Raw genomic sequence first — 18,531 nt, 5'->3', positions numbered from 1 at the left:
GACCAGCCTGTCGAAGCACTTCATGATTATTGAGGTCAGAGCTGCTACTCGGTCGTCATTAAGGCACATTGCATGTGTTTTCTTGGGTACAGGGTTGTTGGTGGTCTTCTTGAAGCAGGCGGGGCCTTTGGTAAGTAGGAGGGAGAGGTTGAAGATGTCAATGAACACCTCCACCAGTTAGTCTGCACAGGATCTGAGTGCTTGGCTGGGGACACTATCCGGGCTCATCGCTTTTCTTGGGTTGACTCCCAGGAAAACCAATCTGACATCTGCAGCGGTGTTTGAGGGAACAGGTGTGACTGGGGTTGTTGGGACATTCTGCTCAAACCAAGCACAGAAAGCATTGATCATGTCAGGGAGGGATGTGTCTTTGTCAGCTATCTTACTCTGCTTCATTCTGTATCCCGGAACATTGTTTAGGCCTTGCCATAGAGAGCGGGTATCTGTTTGGCTGGTTTAGGCCTCTAACTTGGTTCAGTATTGCCTTATGGCATCCCTGCTGGCTTTGCGGAGGTCATATCTGGATTTCATGTATTGGTCTGGGTCATCCAACTCGAAAGCTGCACATCTGGTCTTCAGTAGGGAGTGGATTTCCTGCTTCATCCAAGGTTTATGTTTGGGGAACACTCGGATTGTCTTCTTTGGCATGCAGTCCTCCACGCATTTGTTAATGAAGTCGGTGATGGTGGTGCTGTACCCATCTAGGTTTTCCACTGAGTACATGAACATGGTTTGGTCCACCGATTCCAAGCAGTCCCAGAGATGGTCTTCCACAGCCTTGGATCAGCACTGTACTTCCTTTTGTGAAGGATTCTCCCGTTTCAGCTTCTGCTTGTAAACTGGGAGGAGGAACACAGCACTGTGATCGGATTTTCTGAAGTGTAGGTGGGGTATGGAGCTGTAGGCATCTTTGACGGTTGTGCAGCAGTGGTGCAAAATGTTCGGTCCGCTGGTGGGGCAGGAGATGTGTTGTTGGGACTTTGGCAGCACCCACTTGAGGTTGGCTTGGTTGAATTCAAAAGCCACAGTGAATAGAGCCTCGGGGAATTTTGTCTCTAGAGTGTTTGTGTCGGAGTAAATCACATCTAAGGCATTCTTCACATCTACACGGCATGGTATGTAGACTGCTGTCAGGGTGGCAGATGTGAACTCTGGTGGTAAGTAGCTGGGACGGCATTTTACTGTAAGGTATTCTCGGTCCAGGGAGCAATGGTTTGCCAGAGTCGCTACGTCCAAGCACCAGGAAGTGTTGATCAGGAAGCAAAACCCACTGCACTGTCCATTGGAAGCAGTGCAGACAAGGCTCACTAACTCAATCTCAGGTATGGAGGGATTGTCTTATGAGGAGCGGTCAAGTAGGTTGGGCCTATGCTCATTGAGTTTACGGGAATGAGAGGTGAACTTATTGAAGAATATAAGATTCTTAGGGGGCATAAGAGGGTACGTGCTGAGAGGAAGTTTCTCCTTGTGGGTCACATTAGGACCAAAGGACATAATCTTAGAGTAAGAGGTCACCATTTAGGGCAGAGGTGAAGAGACATGTCTTCTCTCAGAAGGAAGTGAATCTGTAAAGTTGTTTACAGCAGGGGGCTGTTCAGGCTGTATTGTTAAATATATTGAAGGCTCAGATAGGTTTTTATTCAGTTAGGGAATCAAGGGTTATGGAGAAAGGGCCCGAAAACATAGTTGGCCTTCTTCTTCCTGATTCCATGAAATCCAGCCCTTGACCTCAAATTATGACATCTATACAAAAGCCTAATTCTTCTACAGCATTTGCTTCACTTATAATCTGTATCCCCTTAATGTGAAGCACTGTTATCAACTTCAGAACTATCAACAAAGCAGTGCCTCTGATGGAGAGAAGGTGCGCATCAAGTCCCAAATGTTGGTATATCTGGTCATGTGACAGGGAAGCCACAACAATTCTCAGACACTGCCAAAAGGAAACATCCGTATAGGCCCAGGACCATAGCCTGAATCCCAGGGGTGAATCATTACAACCATTTTTTGTGGTGATGTTTCGACAGAAGCCCTGTCTGCCCCATTTCTTTATTGCCAGCCTACATCTGTACTAGCATAAAACATACACACGTAAAATTGAGTAGCATAGAGTTAACTTTGTAATTAATGTTGGTACCAATAATATTTATCGCTGATTCACGTAACACTATACATTGAGAATGGACAACTATTCTTTGACTGCTACTTAATCACATTTTGCCATTTGTTAAAATAAATCTATTTAATGGGTCTAAACATAAAACCAAATTCTGAAAGAATAATGCTTTATTTAGTGATCTCGGATAGTCATGATCTAATGAAAGCAATTCGCATACAGGGATTTCTATTTCTCCTGCTTGGTCATTTATCAAAATCGATCTAGATCTGTACAGTAAGGTCAAGATGTTGGAACACACATGGACTTGGAACTTGCCCAGCTGGTTGATTTAAAATTGGAATCAATATAATCCTGAGTAAGAAGGATATAAAAGTCCCAAAACCTAACAGGGGAGGGTGTGCGCTTCCTTGAAATTCTTGCGGATAGAATTTCAAAACAGCAGTATACAGAAGATTGGACAGGCTGTTAGAGTCAGCAAGCAAGTTATTTCCTGCAGAATTCCCACCCTAATACCTGAATGAAAGATGCAGTTTGGTCCAGCACAATTTATTTGGATTTCTAGCTCTTGATGGTCATGTGTCAGAGCCATTCAAAGAATAATATGCATTATAACATTATAAGCACTGGGATTTTAGATGGAGGTAAATGGATGAAGGTATCATCATAGTGATTTCATTAGTCCCACTGGATTGTTCGTTATACTATCCAAAGAGGCATAAAGAATACTTCTATGGTCATAGGCACGACATTCAAGGAGAAGTTTTTAAACTGAAGTTCTATTTGTACAAGTTTGTTTTGACTGATTTCTGACAAATCCAAATTAAAGAAAGAAGCTCTGCGATAAAATTTTAACAGTTGAACTTCAGATCCTCATGCAAAGTCATAATCTTTTAATGTTGTTCCTTTGACAATTGACCAAGTCTAGTGATAAAAGAGTAATTAAGTAAATTCTTCTGCGAATTTCTTGTCAAATTTGGAGTCCTTCTACTGAATGTAACAGTTAAATCAAATAAATCTGCTAGTTTAAAATGTTGAAAAGTAACGAACTGATAATTCTCTACTTTCCTGATAGACAGGGAAGGGAATAAAACTGAGAGAAGTGCATCCTCCCAAGTATTTTCTTCTATAAATGCAAGTTATTCCTGATGATAATTAGTATTGTTTGAATACTAAAGGTTTATATAGGCATCCAACATTCTGAAGTCAGCAGAGGACCAGATTCTGTCTTGCTCTTGTGTGACCCATACAAACAGTCACAGATTATTTTGTACAAGCCAATGAGGAGGCAATGACAACATTCATTCCCCAATCTGATATCACTGCTAGAAAAAGGCAGAGGCCATTTCCTAAAGAGTCAAATCGTATTCCTTATCCCACTTCCCGCAACAAACCCACCCCAAACCCTGGAGATGGGCCTCAATCAGAGCAGGAGGTAAATTCCGACTTAATAACTTTGATCCTTGTTGAAATTACTGCACAGTCCAATCATTATTCACAAACTAATGAATATCAAATGTGATGTCACTATAAACTTTTAACTGATGATATTTTAATTGTATGACATGTAACTGTGATTATGAACTAAATTTCATGGACTCTCTCGATTTTCCAGTGACAGTTCATATATCAAGGCTGTGTATGAGCTCTGCTTCCTTTCCAATCAGAGGTTCAGAACCTTCCCATATCACAGTAACCTTATTTACTATCTGAGTCCACATGGCTATCGTTTTCGGAAAGCCTGCAGCTTGGCACACCACCACACTGGTAAGTGTGAGGAAAGTGGCACAGACGAACAATGATCAATTCAATTAGGTTCATTGTGAAGTTTGTCCAATTTAGTATGATGCCAAGTATTGGTTTTAAATGTAAACAATTGTCATGATTATTTTCATTCTCAGCAAATTGCATGGATGATCTGCGAATGATGTGGAAAAACAAAAGAATTTGGCTTGCAGATTCACAAGGAGATATGGAATGTTAGGTTTTATAACTAGTGGTACGGAAAATCCAAATGGAAGATGCTGGATCTAAGTAAATTCAAAATTCAACCAGGGTGCTGCTGCATCTTGGATGACAGGACAGAGTTTCAGGAGCAGTTTGTGAGGAGTAAGGCCATAGATTTGGGAAGGAAGTTGGGAGAGATGTATCCATTGCCATCCGAACATCATCACTGTGCTGGAGAAAGCCAGGGTAACTGTTGAGCCCAGAGCCCAAACCCATTTAAGGATCTCATTCCACTGCTGACATTTTGCTAATCACAATGGGACTGGGATGAGGGCTTTGGAAAGAGCAGGCTGGTGCTGCTCTGCCACATTAGGTCCAATGCCCTGTGGACCCGAGGGATTTCCTTTCTGATTGGTTATCCTGTAACCCATATTTGGCATTACCCGGCAGTAAGGGCTGCCCCTGTGGAAATGTTCCTCCACATCTTAGCAACTCATCTTTCCCCTCCCCATTTGTTAATGGCCAGTAAGTCACTTCCTCTCAGAGAGGTGCCCTATGACATTGCTTTGGGCTGAGTGCAGTCCCACTAATAGCCACAATGTGGCGCTGCTGTGAGCAATAAACTGTTGGCACTCCAATTGGATTATCTCCACTTTTGGAAGAATGCCATTTAGTAAATTGACTGCAGGCGATAGAATCATATGAGGGTTCAACTGAAGCAGGGTTGCCTCAACTTTCCTTCCATTCACCTCAACCCCTTACCCACCCCCTGGCCTTCGTCCCTGAAAAAAATCAAAGGTAAGAGATATTTAGATTTCTTGGATATTCTGCTTTGTGCAAGGGTAAGTGTTTGTATGTGGTAATAGTTATTTGTTATAATTAGCCATTTTGTAAATTAGTTTTTAACTGGATTTAACTATGTTTTGTCTTGAAATATACAGTAGTTTCAACTGTTCTCTGCAGTAATGCTTACCACCCCTCACCACCGCACCCCCCCCCCCCCCCCCCCCCCCCCCCCCCCCCCCCCCCCCCCCCCACCGACCTCCCCTCACTGCCACTGCCATTGAAAAACAAATTTCAGCCTACAGTGAACAGATTGGAGCTCCTGTTCAATGGAACAATAGTATTAAGGTGATTAAAGCTTGATTGATTTTCAAAATGGAAAGAAACACACTGTTTCCTTAGCTGAAGAGTCCAGAAGGAGGCGACGTAGATATAAGGTTAAATGTCAGAAATGTAGGTCTGTAGGTGAAATGTTTTTTTTCATAGATTAGTGTGAGACTGCAAAATTAGTGATTGAGGCAGAAATAATGTCAATATTTAAGAACAGGTGGTTGAAAGGAATAGCGATAGGTTGGAATAGATTGTGCACATGAGATGAAGATTTAGAGGGTGATTATTATAATGAATGGGTTAGGCTGAATGCTTTGCTTCCATATTAAAGTTCTACTGTAATCTGTGTAAAGTGATTTTCTCTGCTTCCAACTTTGCAATCCTTCACATAAGAGTGCTTGGTGCTGACATGGTAGTAAGAACATAAGAAATAGGAGCAGGAGTAGTCTTTACGGTGCTGTGGAACTACTTGCTATTCAATAAGATTCTGGCTAATGATTTACATCAACTCCATTTTCCTCAAACTCTTTGATTGTCTGTTCTTTACAGACGGAAAGAGCATGTGCACGTACTACATGTTTTCAACTCAACAAGATAGATGACGGCCATTCCCTGGCTCACTTCTCAGGGTAATGCCTTGACCAGTCAGAGCCAACCTGCTTGGTTTACAATTATAAAGAACCTTATCAGTTATCTGTCAACCATCATTTAACTGGTGCTTTCTCCACTGCAAAATCTTTACCAATCAGAGTCTATTTGCCAGCCAATCACTACACTTCTCTCATTTGACATAATTGTTGCTTTGCCTTTATTTTGTTGTTTCTTGCAAATTGTCTGATGTGTGCAAGATGTAAAGCTTTGGCAAAATGTGACTTTTTTTTCAGAAATACTTCAAGTTCAGTAATACCAAAGGAATAATTGCTAATGAAATAATTTATATATACATTTAGTCCCAGTGAAACTTTCTGTTTATAGACGAAGTGATACGCCAGAGGAAAGAAACGCTGAAAAATGAGAAGGAATTGGAAAAAATCAAAGATAAGAGATATTTAGATTTCTTGGATATTCTGCTTTGTGCAAGGGTAAGTGTTTGTATGTGGTAATAGTTATTTGTTATAATTAGCCATTTTGTAAATTAGTTTTTAACTGGATTTAACTATGTTTTGTCTTGAAATCTACAGTAGTTTCAACTGTTCTCTGCAGTAATGCTGAAGGATATCTCAGACGTACTCCTGCCAATCAATTGATTGATGGATTGATTTATTGTCACATTACTTTTCATTAAGTACAGTGAAAAGCTTTGTTTACGAGCAGTAGAGGCAGATCATAGTAACTGAACACATGTAGATTATAGGGTGAAAAAAATCCTTGGACTGAGGCAAACAGTTTACATTGCACAGGGCATGTACTGGGCATTAGCAAGATCAATGTTATTTGAAGTTAGAGATTCTATTCATCAGTCTAATAACAGCAGGGAATAAGCTGTTTTTGAACCTGCTGGTACGTGTGTTCAAGCTTTGGTATCTCCTGCCTGATGGAAGAGGTGGTACGAGTGTATTACCGGGGTACAATGGGTCTTTGATGATGTTGGCAGCCTTTCCGCAGCAATGGGCCATGTAAATGGAAACCATGGATGGAAGGTTGGCTTCCGTAATGGTCTGGGCTGTGCACACCACCTTCTGTAGTTTCTTACGGTCCTGGGCAGACCAGTTACCACACCAGGCCATTATTTACCCGACAGTATGTTTTCAATGGTGCATCTGTAAATTTTGGTGAAGGATCTTGTGGACATGCCAAATTTCCTGAGCTGCCTGAGGAAAAAGTGGTTGTTGTGCCTTCTTGACCGTTGTATCCATGTGGGAAGTCCAGGACAGGTTGTCCATTATTGTCACTCCGAGGAACTTGATGCTGTCCATCCTCTCAACCTCAGCTCCGTTGATGTAGATGGGAGCATGTTCTCCTCCTTTCTTTCTGAAGTCAATGATTAGTTGTTTAGTTTTGCTGAAATTGAGAGAGAGGTTGTTCTCTTGCACCATGTCACCAAGCCATCTATCTCCCTTTTGTATTTTGATTCATCGTTGTTAGGTATCTGTCCCCCTACGGTGGTGTTGTAAGCGAACTTGTATATGGTGTTCATTCGGAATTTGGCAACACAGTCGTGCGTATATAGGGAGTACAGTAGGAGGCTGAGAACGCATCCTTGGAGGGCTCCAGTGTTGAGTGTTATTGTGGAGGAGGTGCAGTTACTTATATTCACTGATTGCGGTCTGTGGGTCGGAAAGCTGAGGATCCAGTTGCAGAGGGTTGAGCTGAGACCAAAGTAACAGAGTTTTGAGATCAGTCTGAAGGAAATAATGGTGTTGAAGGTGGAGGTGTAGTCGATGAGTAGGAGGGTGACGTAGGTATCCTTGTCCAGGTGTTCCAGGGATGAGTGCAGGGCTGGGGATATGGCGTTCTCTGTGGACCTGTTACGTTGGTAGGCAAACTGTAAAGGATCGAGGCAGGCTGGGAAACTGGAGTTGATGTGGGCCACTCAAAGCACTTCATGATTATTGAAGCCAGAGCCAGTGGGCGGTACTCATTAAGGCACATTGCATGTGTTTTCTTAGGTACGGGATGATGGTGGTCTTCTTGAAGCAGGCAGGGACTTTCGCTTGTGGGAGGGAGAGGGTGAAGATGTCAGTGAATACCTCCACTAGTTGGTCCACACAGGATCTGAGTGCTTGGCCGGGGACACTGTCCGGGCCCATCGTTTTCTTTGGGTTGACTCCCAGGAAAACCGATCTGACGTCTATAGCAGTGCCCGAGGGAACAGGTGTGCCCAGGGCTGTTGGGGCAGATGACACTGCACCGCTGGCATTCTGCTCGAACTGAGCATGGAAAGCATTGAGCACGTCGAAGAAGGATGTGTCTTTGTCCACTATCTTGCTCTGCTTCATTCTGTACCCCATATTTCCACTGCCGACAGGAGTCTATATGGTTGATTTGGGCCTCTAACTTGGTCCAGTACTGCCTCTTGGCATCCCTGGTGGCTTCGTGGAGGTCATATCTGGATTTTCTGTATAAATCTGGGTCATCCGACTTGAATGCTGCACGTCTGGTCTTCAGTAGGGAGTGGACTTCCTGGTTCATCCAAGGTTTTCAGTTGGGGAACACTTGGATTGACTTCTTTGGTATACAGTCTTCCCTGAATTTGCTAATGAAGCCTGTGATGGTACTGGCAGACATGTCTAGGTCACCTGCTGAGTACATAAATATGATCCAGTCCACCGATCCAGTCCCAGAGATAGTCTTCCACTGCCTCAGACCAGCATCATGCATTTTTTTTGTGTCCTAGCACGTGATCCAATTTGAAACTGGGTTCAGTGTACTTGGAGACATGTTTCAGAGCAGCACAGTGAACAAATTTGTAGTTTGATGTGAGACCTTGATCTTCAGCAAAGTCTACAAGCAGAGGTTGGCGGCTGGTAACTCACCATCTCTCCTGGGCCTGCAGCTGCCTCTAAACAGTAACCAAAGAAACTCCCAGAAAGAAACAAGAGTTCACATATAGTCAGACCAGGGCAATCAATTTTTAGCATCAGCTTGTTTATTCATAATGGGCTGACAGAAACCATAGAAAGAACCCTCAACATCCAGTCCTTCAAATAATGCACCCACAAAGGAGTAAAACATGTACTTGTTTATGTCTTGCAACAGGTATTTACCTCACTGTTAGTATTAGCACTGTTTTCACAAAATGTTCAGTTCATCAACCTTAAACTTTACCCTCATGGAGGTGGATATTAAAGTCATCTGAGCTGGTATAATTTGGTTCAGGAGCCAGGAATGTTGGAATTTCTCTATTTTCATCAGCTCCAAATTGGATTACCACAGCATACTCTCTACCTGGCTTTTCAGCAGTTCAGTTTAATGAGCTATGGTGCAATTTCATCTTTTTTTATGATTGAATTGTGCTACGATTAATCAGCTACATGTCATTTTCAGGTTAACAAACTGCCACCAATGAGGTGCCACAGGCATTAGTGCTGAGGGCTTCAAAATTTTATACGAATGTCTTCGGAAAAGGGGCCAGATGTATTATAACTAATTTTGTTGATGACAGCAAGAAAGGTAACAAAATAAATTGTGAGAAGGGCATGAAGAGTCTACAAAGGGAATTAGATAGGTGACATGAACATGGGAGAAAATGACAGTGGGAGTTTGGTGTGGGAAAACGTGAACTTATCCACCTTAACAGCAAAAACAAATTGAAAAGCGGTAAGTTATTAAATAGCGAAATATTGTAAAACTTTGTGGTGCAAATGGACCCATATATCCTTGTACATGAGTCACAAAAATGTTAGTATGCAGGTACAACAAGTGAGTAGGAAGCCATTTATTCCATTGGTGAAAAGAGAATCTCGGCACATATCACTAGAGTCATACAGAGCATTAATGAGACAATTCATGCAGTACTCCACACAGTTTTAGTCTGTTTACATGAGAAAGGGTTTAATAGCATTAGAAACAGTTCTAAGAAGTTTCATCTGACTGATTCATGGGATGAAGACCATAAGATATAGGAGCAGAATTAGACCATTCAACCCATCAATTTTGCTCAGCCATTTGATCATTACTGATGTGACACTATTCTTCTGCCTTCACCCTATAGCCCTTGATCCCCTTACTAATGAAGAATCTACCTATCTCTGTCTCAGATACACTCAATTACTTGGCCTCCATAACCTTCTGCGGCAATGAGTTCCACAGACTAACCACCTTCTTGCTGAAGAAATTCCTCCTCGTCACAGTTCTAAAGGATCGTTCTTTCAGAGGTTGTCTAAGGCTGTGCTCTTTGGGTCCCAGTCTCTCCTACAAATGGAAACATCTTCTCCGCATCCACTCTATCCAGGCCTGTCAATATTTCTCTAAGTTTCAATTAGATCCCTCTCGTCTTTCTAAACTGCATTGAGTACAGACCCACAGTCCTCAATTGTTTCTCATTTGACAAGCACTTCATCCTCGGGATCATTCTTGTAAACCTCCTCTGGATCCCCTTCCAACACCAATATGTCGTTCCTTAGATAAGGGACCCAAAACTACTCACAATATTCCAAATGCAGTCTGACCAAAGCTTTATACAGCCTCAGCAGTACATCTCTGTTCTCGTATTCTAGCCCTCTTGAATGCTAATATTGCATTTGCCTTCCTAACTGTCAGCTAAACCTGCATGTTAATGTTAAGAGAATCCTGAACTAGGAGTCCCATTGCCTTTTTATTACCTTTTATATATTTAAAAATAATTCTTGCAATCTTGTTTTATAGCTAGCTTGCCCTCATATTTCATCTTCTCCACCCTTTTTATTTCAGTTATCATCTGCTTTTTTTTTAAAGGCTTCCCAATCCTCTGACTTCCCACTAATCTTCTCTGTTCACCATATTTTATGCTTTTTGTTTTGCTTTTATGCTGTCCCTGACTTCCTAACTATCAGCCATGGTTACCTTCTTCTGCCCTTAGTATGTTTCTCCTTCCTTGGGACTTCTGTTGTACCTTCCAAACTACCCATTGCTGCTCAACCCTCTTCCCTGCTAGGCTCCCCTTCCAATCAACTCTGGCCAGCTCCTCCCTCATGTCTTTGTATTCTCAATCATAATATCGTAACATCTGATTCCAGCTTCTCCCTCTCAAACTGCAGAGTAAATTCTATCATAGTATGGTCACTGCTCCCTAGGAATTCCTGCACCTTAAGCTTCCTCATCAAGTCTGCCTGATTACACATCACCAAATCCAGAATTGTATGTTGCCTTGTGGGCTCTACCACAAGCTGTTCCAAAAAAAACCATCTCATAGACATTCCACAAATTCCATTTTTTAATATCCGCTACCAATCTGATTTTTCCAGTCCACCTGCGATTTGAAATCCCCCATGATTACTGTAATAGTGCTTTTCTTGCATGCCTTTTCTATCTCCTGATTTATTTTCAGCCCCACATCCTGACCACTGCTAGGAGGCCTGTCCTTAACTCCCATCAGGGTCTTTTTTTCTCCCTTTGTGGTTCCTCAACTCTATCCACGCAGATCCTATGCCTTCCAATCTATATAACTTCTTGCTATCAATTTAATTTTACTTCTTACTAACAGGGCAACCTCATCCCCTCTAAATGCCAGCCCGTCCTTTCGATAGAATGTGTATCCTTGAATATTTAGTTCCCAGCCCTGATCCCTTTGCAAGTCTCTATTATACCCACAGCATTGGACCTCCCAGTTTCAACTTGAACTACAAGCTCATTTACCTTGTTCCATATATAGTGTGCATTTAAGTACGACATGCTCAGTTCTGCATTGACTGCCTCTCTTCTCATAGTTGTCCTCTTATCTGCTATTCCCAAAGTTAGATTGCAGACCCTTTCAATAGTCTCCATCCTATTACTTGTTCTGGAAACTTTAGTAACCTTAGCTGAGCCCTACCCCCTTTAACTTTTCCGTAATTTTCCAAATATCTGAACCTACCCCCTTGCACTGTTTAGCTTAAAGCCCTATCTGTAGTCCTGGTTATGCGCTTTGCCAGCACTCTGATCCCAGCATGATTCAGGTGGAGCCCATCCCACTGGAACAGCTACTTTCTGGTCGCCCTGTCCCATGAATTCAAACCTGTTTCTCCCACACTAATCTTTCAGCCATGCATTTACCCTTTTAATCTTGCGAAACCTGTGCCAATTTGCTTGTGGCTCAGGTTGTACTCCAGAAATTATTACCTTTTAGATTCTGCTTTTTAATTTAGCTCCTAGCTATTCGTATTCCCTCAGCAGAACCTCTTTCCTCTTTCTACCTATATCATTGGTACCTACATGGAACAGAACAACTAGATCTTTCCCCTCCGTCTCTGCAGCCTAGATGAGATGCCCTGAGCCTGGGCACCAGGCAGGCAACACAGCCTTTGGGACTCTTGATCCTGACCACAGTGTCTAATCAGCTGACTACAACAATATTTTATGTCTTCTCTCCCTACACTTGAATGGCTCCCTGTACCACAGTCCTTTGATTAGTATTAACATATTATTTTATAAGGAAAAGTTGGACAGATCAAGTTTGTATCCAATGCAGATTAGAAAAATGAGAGGTGATCATATTGAAACCCAGTCCCTGATGGGAATTAACAGGATTCATGCTGAGAGGATGTTTCCCCTTCTAGGGGACTCTGCTCTAGGGACATCATTTAAAACTAAAGAGTTTCCCATTTAAGATGGACATGAGGAAAATTATTTTCTCTTAAAGGATCATTCAAAGTAGCAGAAGCTCAGTTATTGAATACTTTTAAGGTTGTTAGATTCTTAATTGACAAGGGAATCTAAAAGTAGGTAGACAGGATAATGGAATTGAAACTGGAATCAAATCAGCCATGTTCTTATCAAATCGTGGAGCAGGAATGAAGAGTTAAATGACCTAACAAGTTCCTAATTCATGTGTGATGTGCTTATATATAAAATTGGCATCAAAACCAGTTACATTCTTCACTTCCAGGGATCAGTTTCTTAAACCTGGATTGGTGAATTATAACATGTGAGAGTAGATAATGTGGGAATATACTGTCAACCTCTAGTCATGGCCTTAATTGTGGCCATACCAATGATTGCTAGCATTGTATCTACCATGGGGGAGAAGACATGCAACAACACATGGCGGTACCAGTTGGCTCCTGCTATCTCTGCTTGTGGGCTACCTTGTCACACAAGAAAGGGAAGTATGTCAGTGAGAGTGGTGTAATGAGGTTAGGTTATGTGCCTGTCACAGTTGATATCCTGTTCAAGCTGTATGATGTGGTGTGGAGATGTTTCATGAGCCTAAGTGTATGAAGATAAGGGGAGACAATGAAAATTGTATGTGAATAATGATTGATTGAGATTATTGTTAGGAGAATGGGATGGTTGTGGTGAACCATAAATAGAATGGGTCAAGACGCACAGCATGAGACTATTCATTCATTCATCTCTGTCCTGGCTCTCTGAACGAACTATTCAGCTAGTTCCATACCCTCCTTTTTGCCTGATCCTGCAAATGTTTTCTGTCCAGGTAATATCCATTTGCCATTAGAGAGTCATGATTGATCTGCCTTCACCAGATTCTCAAGCAACATATTTCAAATCCTAACCACTTGCTGCGTAAAAAGCTTTCCCTCATGTCACCTTGGATTCTGTTGCCAATCACTTTAGATTGCTAGCCACTGGTTGTTGACCTTTCCATTGTTGGGAACAGTTTCTCCCCCTGTACGCTGTCCAGTGTTATGCCGTACTGAGCTCGTTCTTTGGAAATCAAGTCCCGTTGTTTCTGAAGTCGATACAAAAGATAGGATTTTATAAAGTAATTTACCTGATTTTTCAGACCCAAATTGACAGAAAGCATGGACCATTTTCTGTAGTTTACAAGAATTGACTATTTATTACAATTAATTAGATCCTAGCTACAGGTAAACAATTTATGAACTGTCGGTATATAACTCTGCTAATTAAAACTCTAATCATCTTATAAAGTCTCCCTTACAAACACACGTAGGCAGAAGGGGAGGCAATGGCCTAGTGGTATTATTGCTAGACTATTAATCCAGACGCTCAGCTAATATTCTGGGGTCCTGTGTTCAAATCCCGCCATGGTAGATGGTGGAATTTGAATTCAATTTGGAATCTGGAATTAAGGGTCTAATGATGATGATAAATCCTTTATCAATTGTCAGAAAAGCCCATCTGGTTAGGAAAAGAAACTGTCTGCCTCACTTGGTCTGGCCCACATGTGACTCCAGACTCTCAGAAATGTGGTTGACTTTTAACTGCCCCTCTGAGCAATTAGGGGTGGGCAATAAATACTGGTCTAGCCAGAGATGCCCAAATCCCGCGAGTAAATAAAAAGAGGAAAACAAACACATGGGTGTTATGGGCAGAAGAAAAGGCAGGGAAAACAGTTAAGTGGTCTCCAGTTGCAGGATCTGCTGAGATGGTTTTTGTGCTGATCAGAACACTGCAGTTAGCCTCTCTGCTCCTATGATGCTGCTTGGCCTGCTGTGTTCATCCAGCCCTGCACCTTGTTGTCTCGGATTCTCCAGCATCTGCAGTTCCTACTATCTCTTGCTATCTCCTGTCTGCTTCTCAGTCATCTTGCTCCAGATGCCTTCACTAGTTTACAGGAGGTACAGAGATTCCCACGTATAAAAAGGTCTCTGACTTGATAATTAAAACTCAAAGCAACTGATGAAGGCAAGATATGTTGATTTTCTTCATGTTTAAAGTAGTTTTTTTTTTACTGCAGAGAACAAAAAGAGTTCCTGAGCAGGTTAAGATCTGTTGGCTTCTCACTGTTTTGTTCACAGCACCAAGCTGTTTAGAATGACAGAGGAATCACAGAAATGCTGCAGTGCAGAAAGAAGCCACTCGGCCCATCTTGCCTGTACCAGCTTGTTAAATGAATATTGAATACCTAGTGCTAATCTCCTCATTTTTCCCTGCATCCTTGAACATTATTTTTATCCATACAATCATCCACTACCCTCTTGAATGCCTCAATTGAACCTGCCTGCACCACACTTGCAGATAGTGTAATCTACACCCTAATTACTGACTAAATGGAAACGTTTTTTCTCATTTCATGCTTGTTTCTTTTGCAGATCATTTAAAATCTTTGCCCTTTCGCTCTTATTCCTTTTACAAGGGGGAACAGTTTCTCCCTATCTAATCTATTCAGCCCTCTTCTCTCCAAGGAGAAAAATCCCAAATTCTTCTGTCTAATCCGGGGAAAATTGATGCACAGAGAAATCTGGGTGTTCAGGTCCCTTGGACCCTGGAGGTGGCAACGCAGGTCGATAGAGTGGTCAAGAAGGCATACGGCATGCTTTCATTCATCAGACGGGGTATTGAGTACAAGAGTTGGCAGGTCATGTTGCAGTTGTATAGGACTTTGGTTCGACCACATTTGGAATACTGCGTACAGTTCTGGTCACCACATTACCAAAAGGATGTGGATGCTTTGGAGAGGGTGCAGAGAAGATTCACCAGGATGTTGCCTGGTATGGAGGGTGCTAGCTATGAAGAGAGGTTGAGTAGATTAGGATTATTTACATTAGAAAGACAGAGGTTGAGGGGGGACCTGATTGAGGTCTACAAAATCATGAGAGGTATAGACAGGGTGGATAGCAAGAAGCTTTTTACCAGAGTGGGGGACTCAATTACTAGGGGTCATGATTTCAAGGTGAGAGGAGAAAAGTTTAAGGGAGATATGCATGGAAAGTTCTTTACGCAGAGGGTGGTGGGTGCCTGGAACGCATTGCCAGTGGAGGTGGTAGAGGCGGGCACGATAGCGTCAGTTAAGATGTATCTGGACAGATACATGAATGGGCAGGGAGCAGAAGGATACACGTCCTTGGAAAATAGGCGACAGGTTTAGATAGAGGATCTGGATCGGCGCAGGCTTGGAGGGCTGAAGGGCCTGTTCCTGTGCTGTAATTTTCTTTGTTCTTTTGTTCTATCCTCATAACTGAAGTCCTCATCTATGAAACCGTTCTTATAAACCATTTCAGCAGTCTCTGCAATGTGATCACATTCTTCTGATAATGTAGTGCCCAGAACTGACACAGCTGCGGGCTTATACATGTCCTAAACAAGTTCAACATCACCTCTTTGCTGTTGTATTTTATGCCTTTATTAATAAAACTAAGGATATTGTATGCTGTACTTACTGCTCTTTCTATCTGTTCTGCCACTTTCAATGATCTGTGCACATATACACCCAGGTTTCTCTGCTTCAGCATCCCCTTTAGAATTGTACCCTGTATTTTGTATTATCTTGTAATGTTCTTCCTACCAAAATGCATCATCTCACACTTCTCTGCATTGAAACTCATCTGTCACCTATCTTCCAATTCCACCAACTTGTCTGTATCATTCTGGAGTTCCACACTGTCCTATTCACAGTTTACAATTCTTGCAAGTTTTGTGTGATCTAACAACTTTGAAATTTCCCCTTCACACTGAGATCTAGATCATTAATATCCATCAGGAAAAACAAGGGCCCCAATAGCGACGGTTGGGAAACTCCACTATAAACTGTCCTCCAGCCCCAAAAAAATCCATTGACCATTACTGTTTCCTATCACTCGGTCAGTTTTATGTGCATGTTTCTGCTGACCCTTTTTTACAATGATCTTTAACTTTCCTCATAAATCTGTTGCATAGAACAGTATCAAATGCCTTCTAAAAGTTTATGTACATTATATCAACCGCATTCCCTGCATCGATCCTTTCTAACATCACTTCAAAAATTCCAGCAAGTTAGCTGAACATGATTTCCCTGTTAGAAATCCATGCCAACTCTTCCAAATAAACCCACCTTTTCCCTTGTAACTACTAATTCTATCCTAAATCATTTCAAAGCTGCTCCATCACTGAAGTTAAACCGGCTGGTTTTATTCTTATAACCTTTTGTGAAGAAGGCTATAATGATTGCAATTTTCCAGTCTTGTGGCACTTTCCCAAGCCTAGGGAAGACTGAAATATTGTGTCTAGGGTCCCTGCACTCTTTTGCCATTCAAAATCCTTGGATGGATCTCATCTGGTCCTGGTGTCTTGTCAACTTTAAGTAGCAACAGTCTATCCAACCCTTCTGCTCTGTCAATTCTGGACCTTTCCAGTGACTAAGTTTTCTCCTCTGTCACCATGGACTGGGTAGTACCTCTCTTTCTTCATTAAAGACCAATGCAAATTATTAATTTAACACATCAGCCATGTGCCTCCATGTATACATCCATTTTTGTTCCTAATAAGGCCTACTCCTCCATTTAGCACCCTTTTACTATTTATATGGCCGTGGAAGACTTTAGCACAACTCTTTATATTGGCTACCAGTTTTTTTCTCGTAATTCCTCTTTGCTTCTGTTGTTTGCTTTACACCTCTCCTCCAAACCTTCAATATTCCTCTTGGTTCTTAAATTCATTTTTTGCCTGAGACTTGTCATAAGCATATTCTTTTCTTTTTTGCCTTAATTTCTATCTCCTTTACCACCCCGGGAGCTCTGGATTTTTTTACCCTACTTTTTCAATTTGAGTGAATACACCTTGGCTGTACTCGAACCATCTCTTCTTTGAAGGTGACCTATTGTTCTGTTTATGACTTTCTTGCCAACTTCCCATTCAGGTCAATGCTATTGAGCTCTCTCCTTGCCCCATTGACATCTGCTTTGCGCCATTTTTCTCACTCTGGATTGTTGAATGCCATTTTCCACCATCATCCTGAATCTTACAATACAATGAACACTGTCTCCCAAATGTTCCCAAATGTTGACATTCAATCAACTCGGCCTACAATATTCCCAAGAACCAATGCATCCTTTCTTGTTGGACTGCATACTGCTCTAGGAAGCTTTCCTGCATGGAATGTAGGAACGTTTGCTCTTTGCTGCCACAACCATACAAGTAGCCCAGTTCAGATTTCAGTAATTGAAGTCTCCCATTAGGACTACTTATAATGTTGGCATCTCTCTGTAATTTCCATGTAGATTTGTTCTTCCACATCCTTTCCATTAGTTAGTGATCTATAAATTACACTAGCAATGTAAATGTACACTTTTAAACTTTTAATTCAAGCCAAAATTTTAGCAACCTGAAAATCAATCGCATTGTTGTTGGGAAGCAGGAAGTCTTATCTATTGATTATGGTCACCAATCCACTGGCTAGTCAGCTACTTATACCAACCACCGATCCTTCTGTACACACACCCTTGGCTCTAGTTTACCCCTAAGTACACTTCAACTCCTGGTGGAACTAGTAACTATGTGAATAGTGTTTACAATGACTGTAAGGTTAATTGCTTTCAAAACATTCAGTAATACTCCAGCAATCCTTGTCGTTTTCTTACCTCAGTCCACAATTAAAAATACAGAAAAATAAACAAAAGACAGTCTTTAAACCAGACTCCTCATGATTTTAAACACCTTTATCAAATCTCCTTTTTATTGTTTCTTATTTTAAAAGAATAGTCGCAGCTACGCCATTTCTTCATTAATGAAATCTCTCATCTTCTGGAACTATCACTGTAATTCTTTTCTGCACCCTCTCCAAAGTCTTTAGAACCTTCCTAAATTGTGATGCCTAGTGTTGGGGCGGAATGACTAAATAAATCAGTCAACACATGGAGTCCACTCCCAGTATCAAAATATTTATTGATGTTACACCAGTGGGAAGAAAACCTCTGAGGTTCCAGAATAAAGGAAAGACATAAACTTTTATATAGAGGTAGTAGGAACTGCCGATGCTGGAGAATCTGAGATAACAAGGTGTAGAGCTGGATGAACACAGCAGGCCAAGCAGCATCAGAGGAGCACGAAAGCTAATG

At 41.7% G+C, this 18,531-nt stretch overlaps 1 protein-coding gene and 1 long non-coding RNA gene across 2 annotated transcripts in view; one reads left to right on the top strand and one right to left on the bottom strand.

Annotated features, from left to right (window-relative positions):
• LOC109914368 (cytochrome P450 4B1-like) overlaps nucleotides 1-18,531 on the top strand; it is an 84,823-nt gene that overhangs the window by 35,615 nt on the left and 30,677 nt on the right. Inside the window, exons 5-6 of the mRNA XM_020513956.2 lie at nucleotides 3,732-3,883; nucleotides 6,152-6,258. Of these exons, the coding sequence (XP_020369545.2) occupies nucleotides 3,732-3,883; nucleotides 6,152-6,258 (259 nt within the window). The remainder of the gene's footprint in view (nucleotides 1-3,731; nucleotides 3,884-6,151; nucleotides 6,259-18,531) is intronic.
• LOC125484249 overlaps nucleotides 1-18,531 on the bottom strand; it is a 38,314-nt gene that overhangs the window by 10,520 nt on the left and 9,263 nt on the right. The gene's annotated exons all lie outside the window — the stretch shown is intronic.

Source organism: Rhincodon typus, chromosome 10 (assembly GCF_021869965.1).
Source record: "Rhincodon typus isolate 14 chromosome 10, sRhiTyp1.1, whole genome shotgun sequence".
Classification (NCBI taxonomy): Eukaryota; Metazoa; Chordata; class Chondrichthyes; order Orectolobiformes; family Rhincodontidae; genus Rhincodon; species Rhincodon typus.
This window is presented reverse-complemented; position numbering and strand designations above follow the sequence as displayed.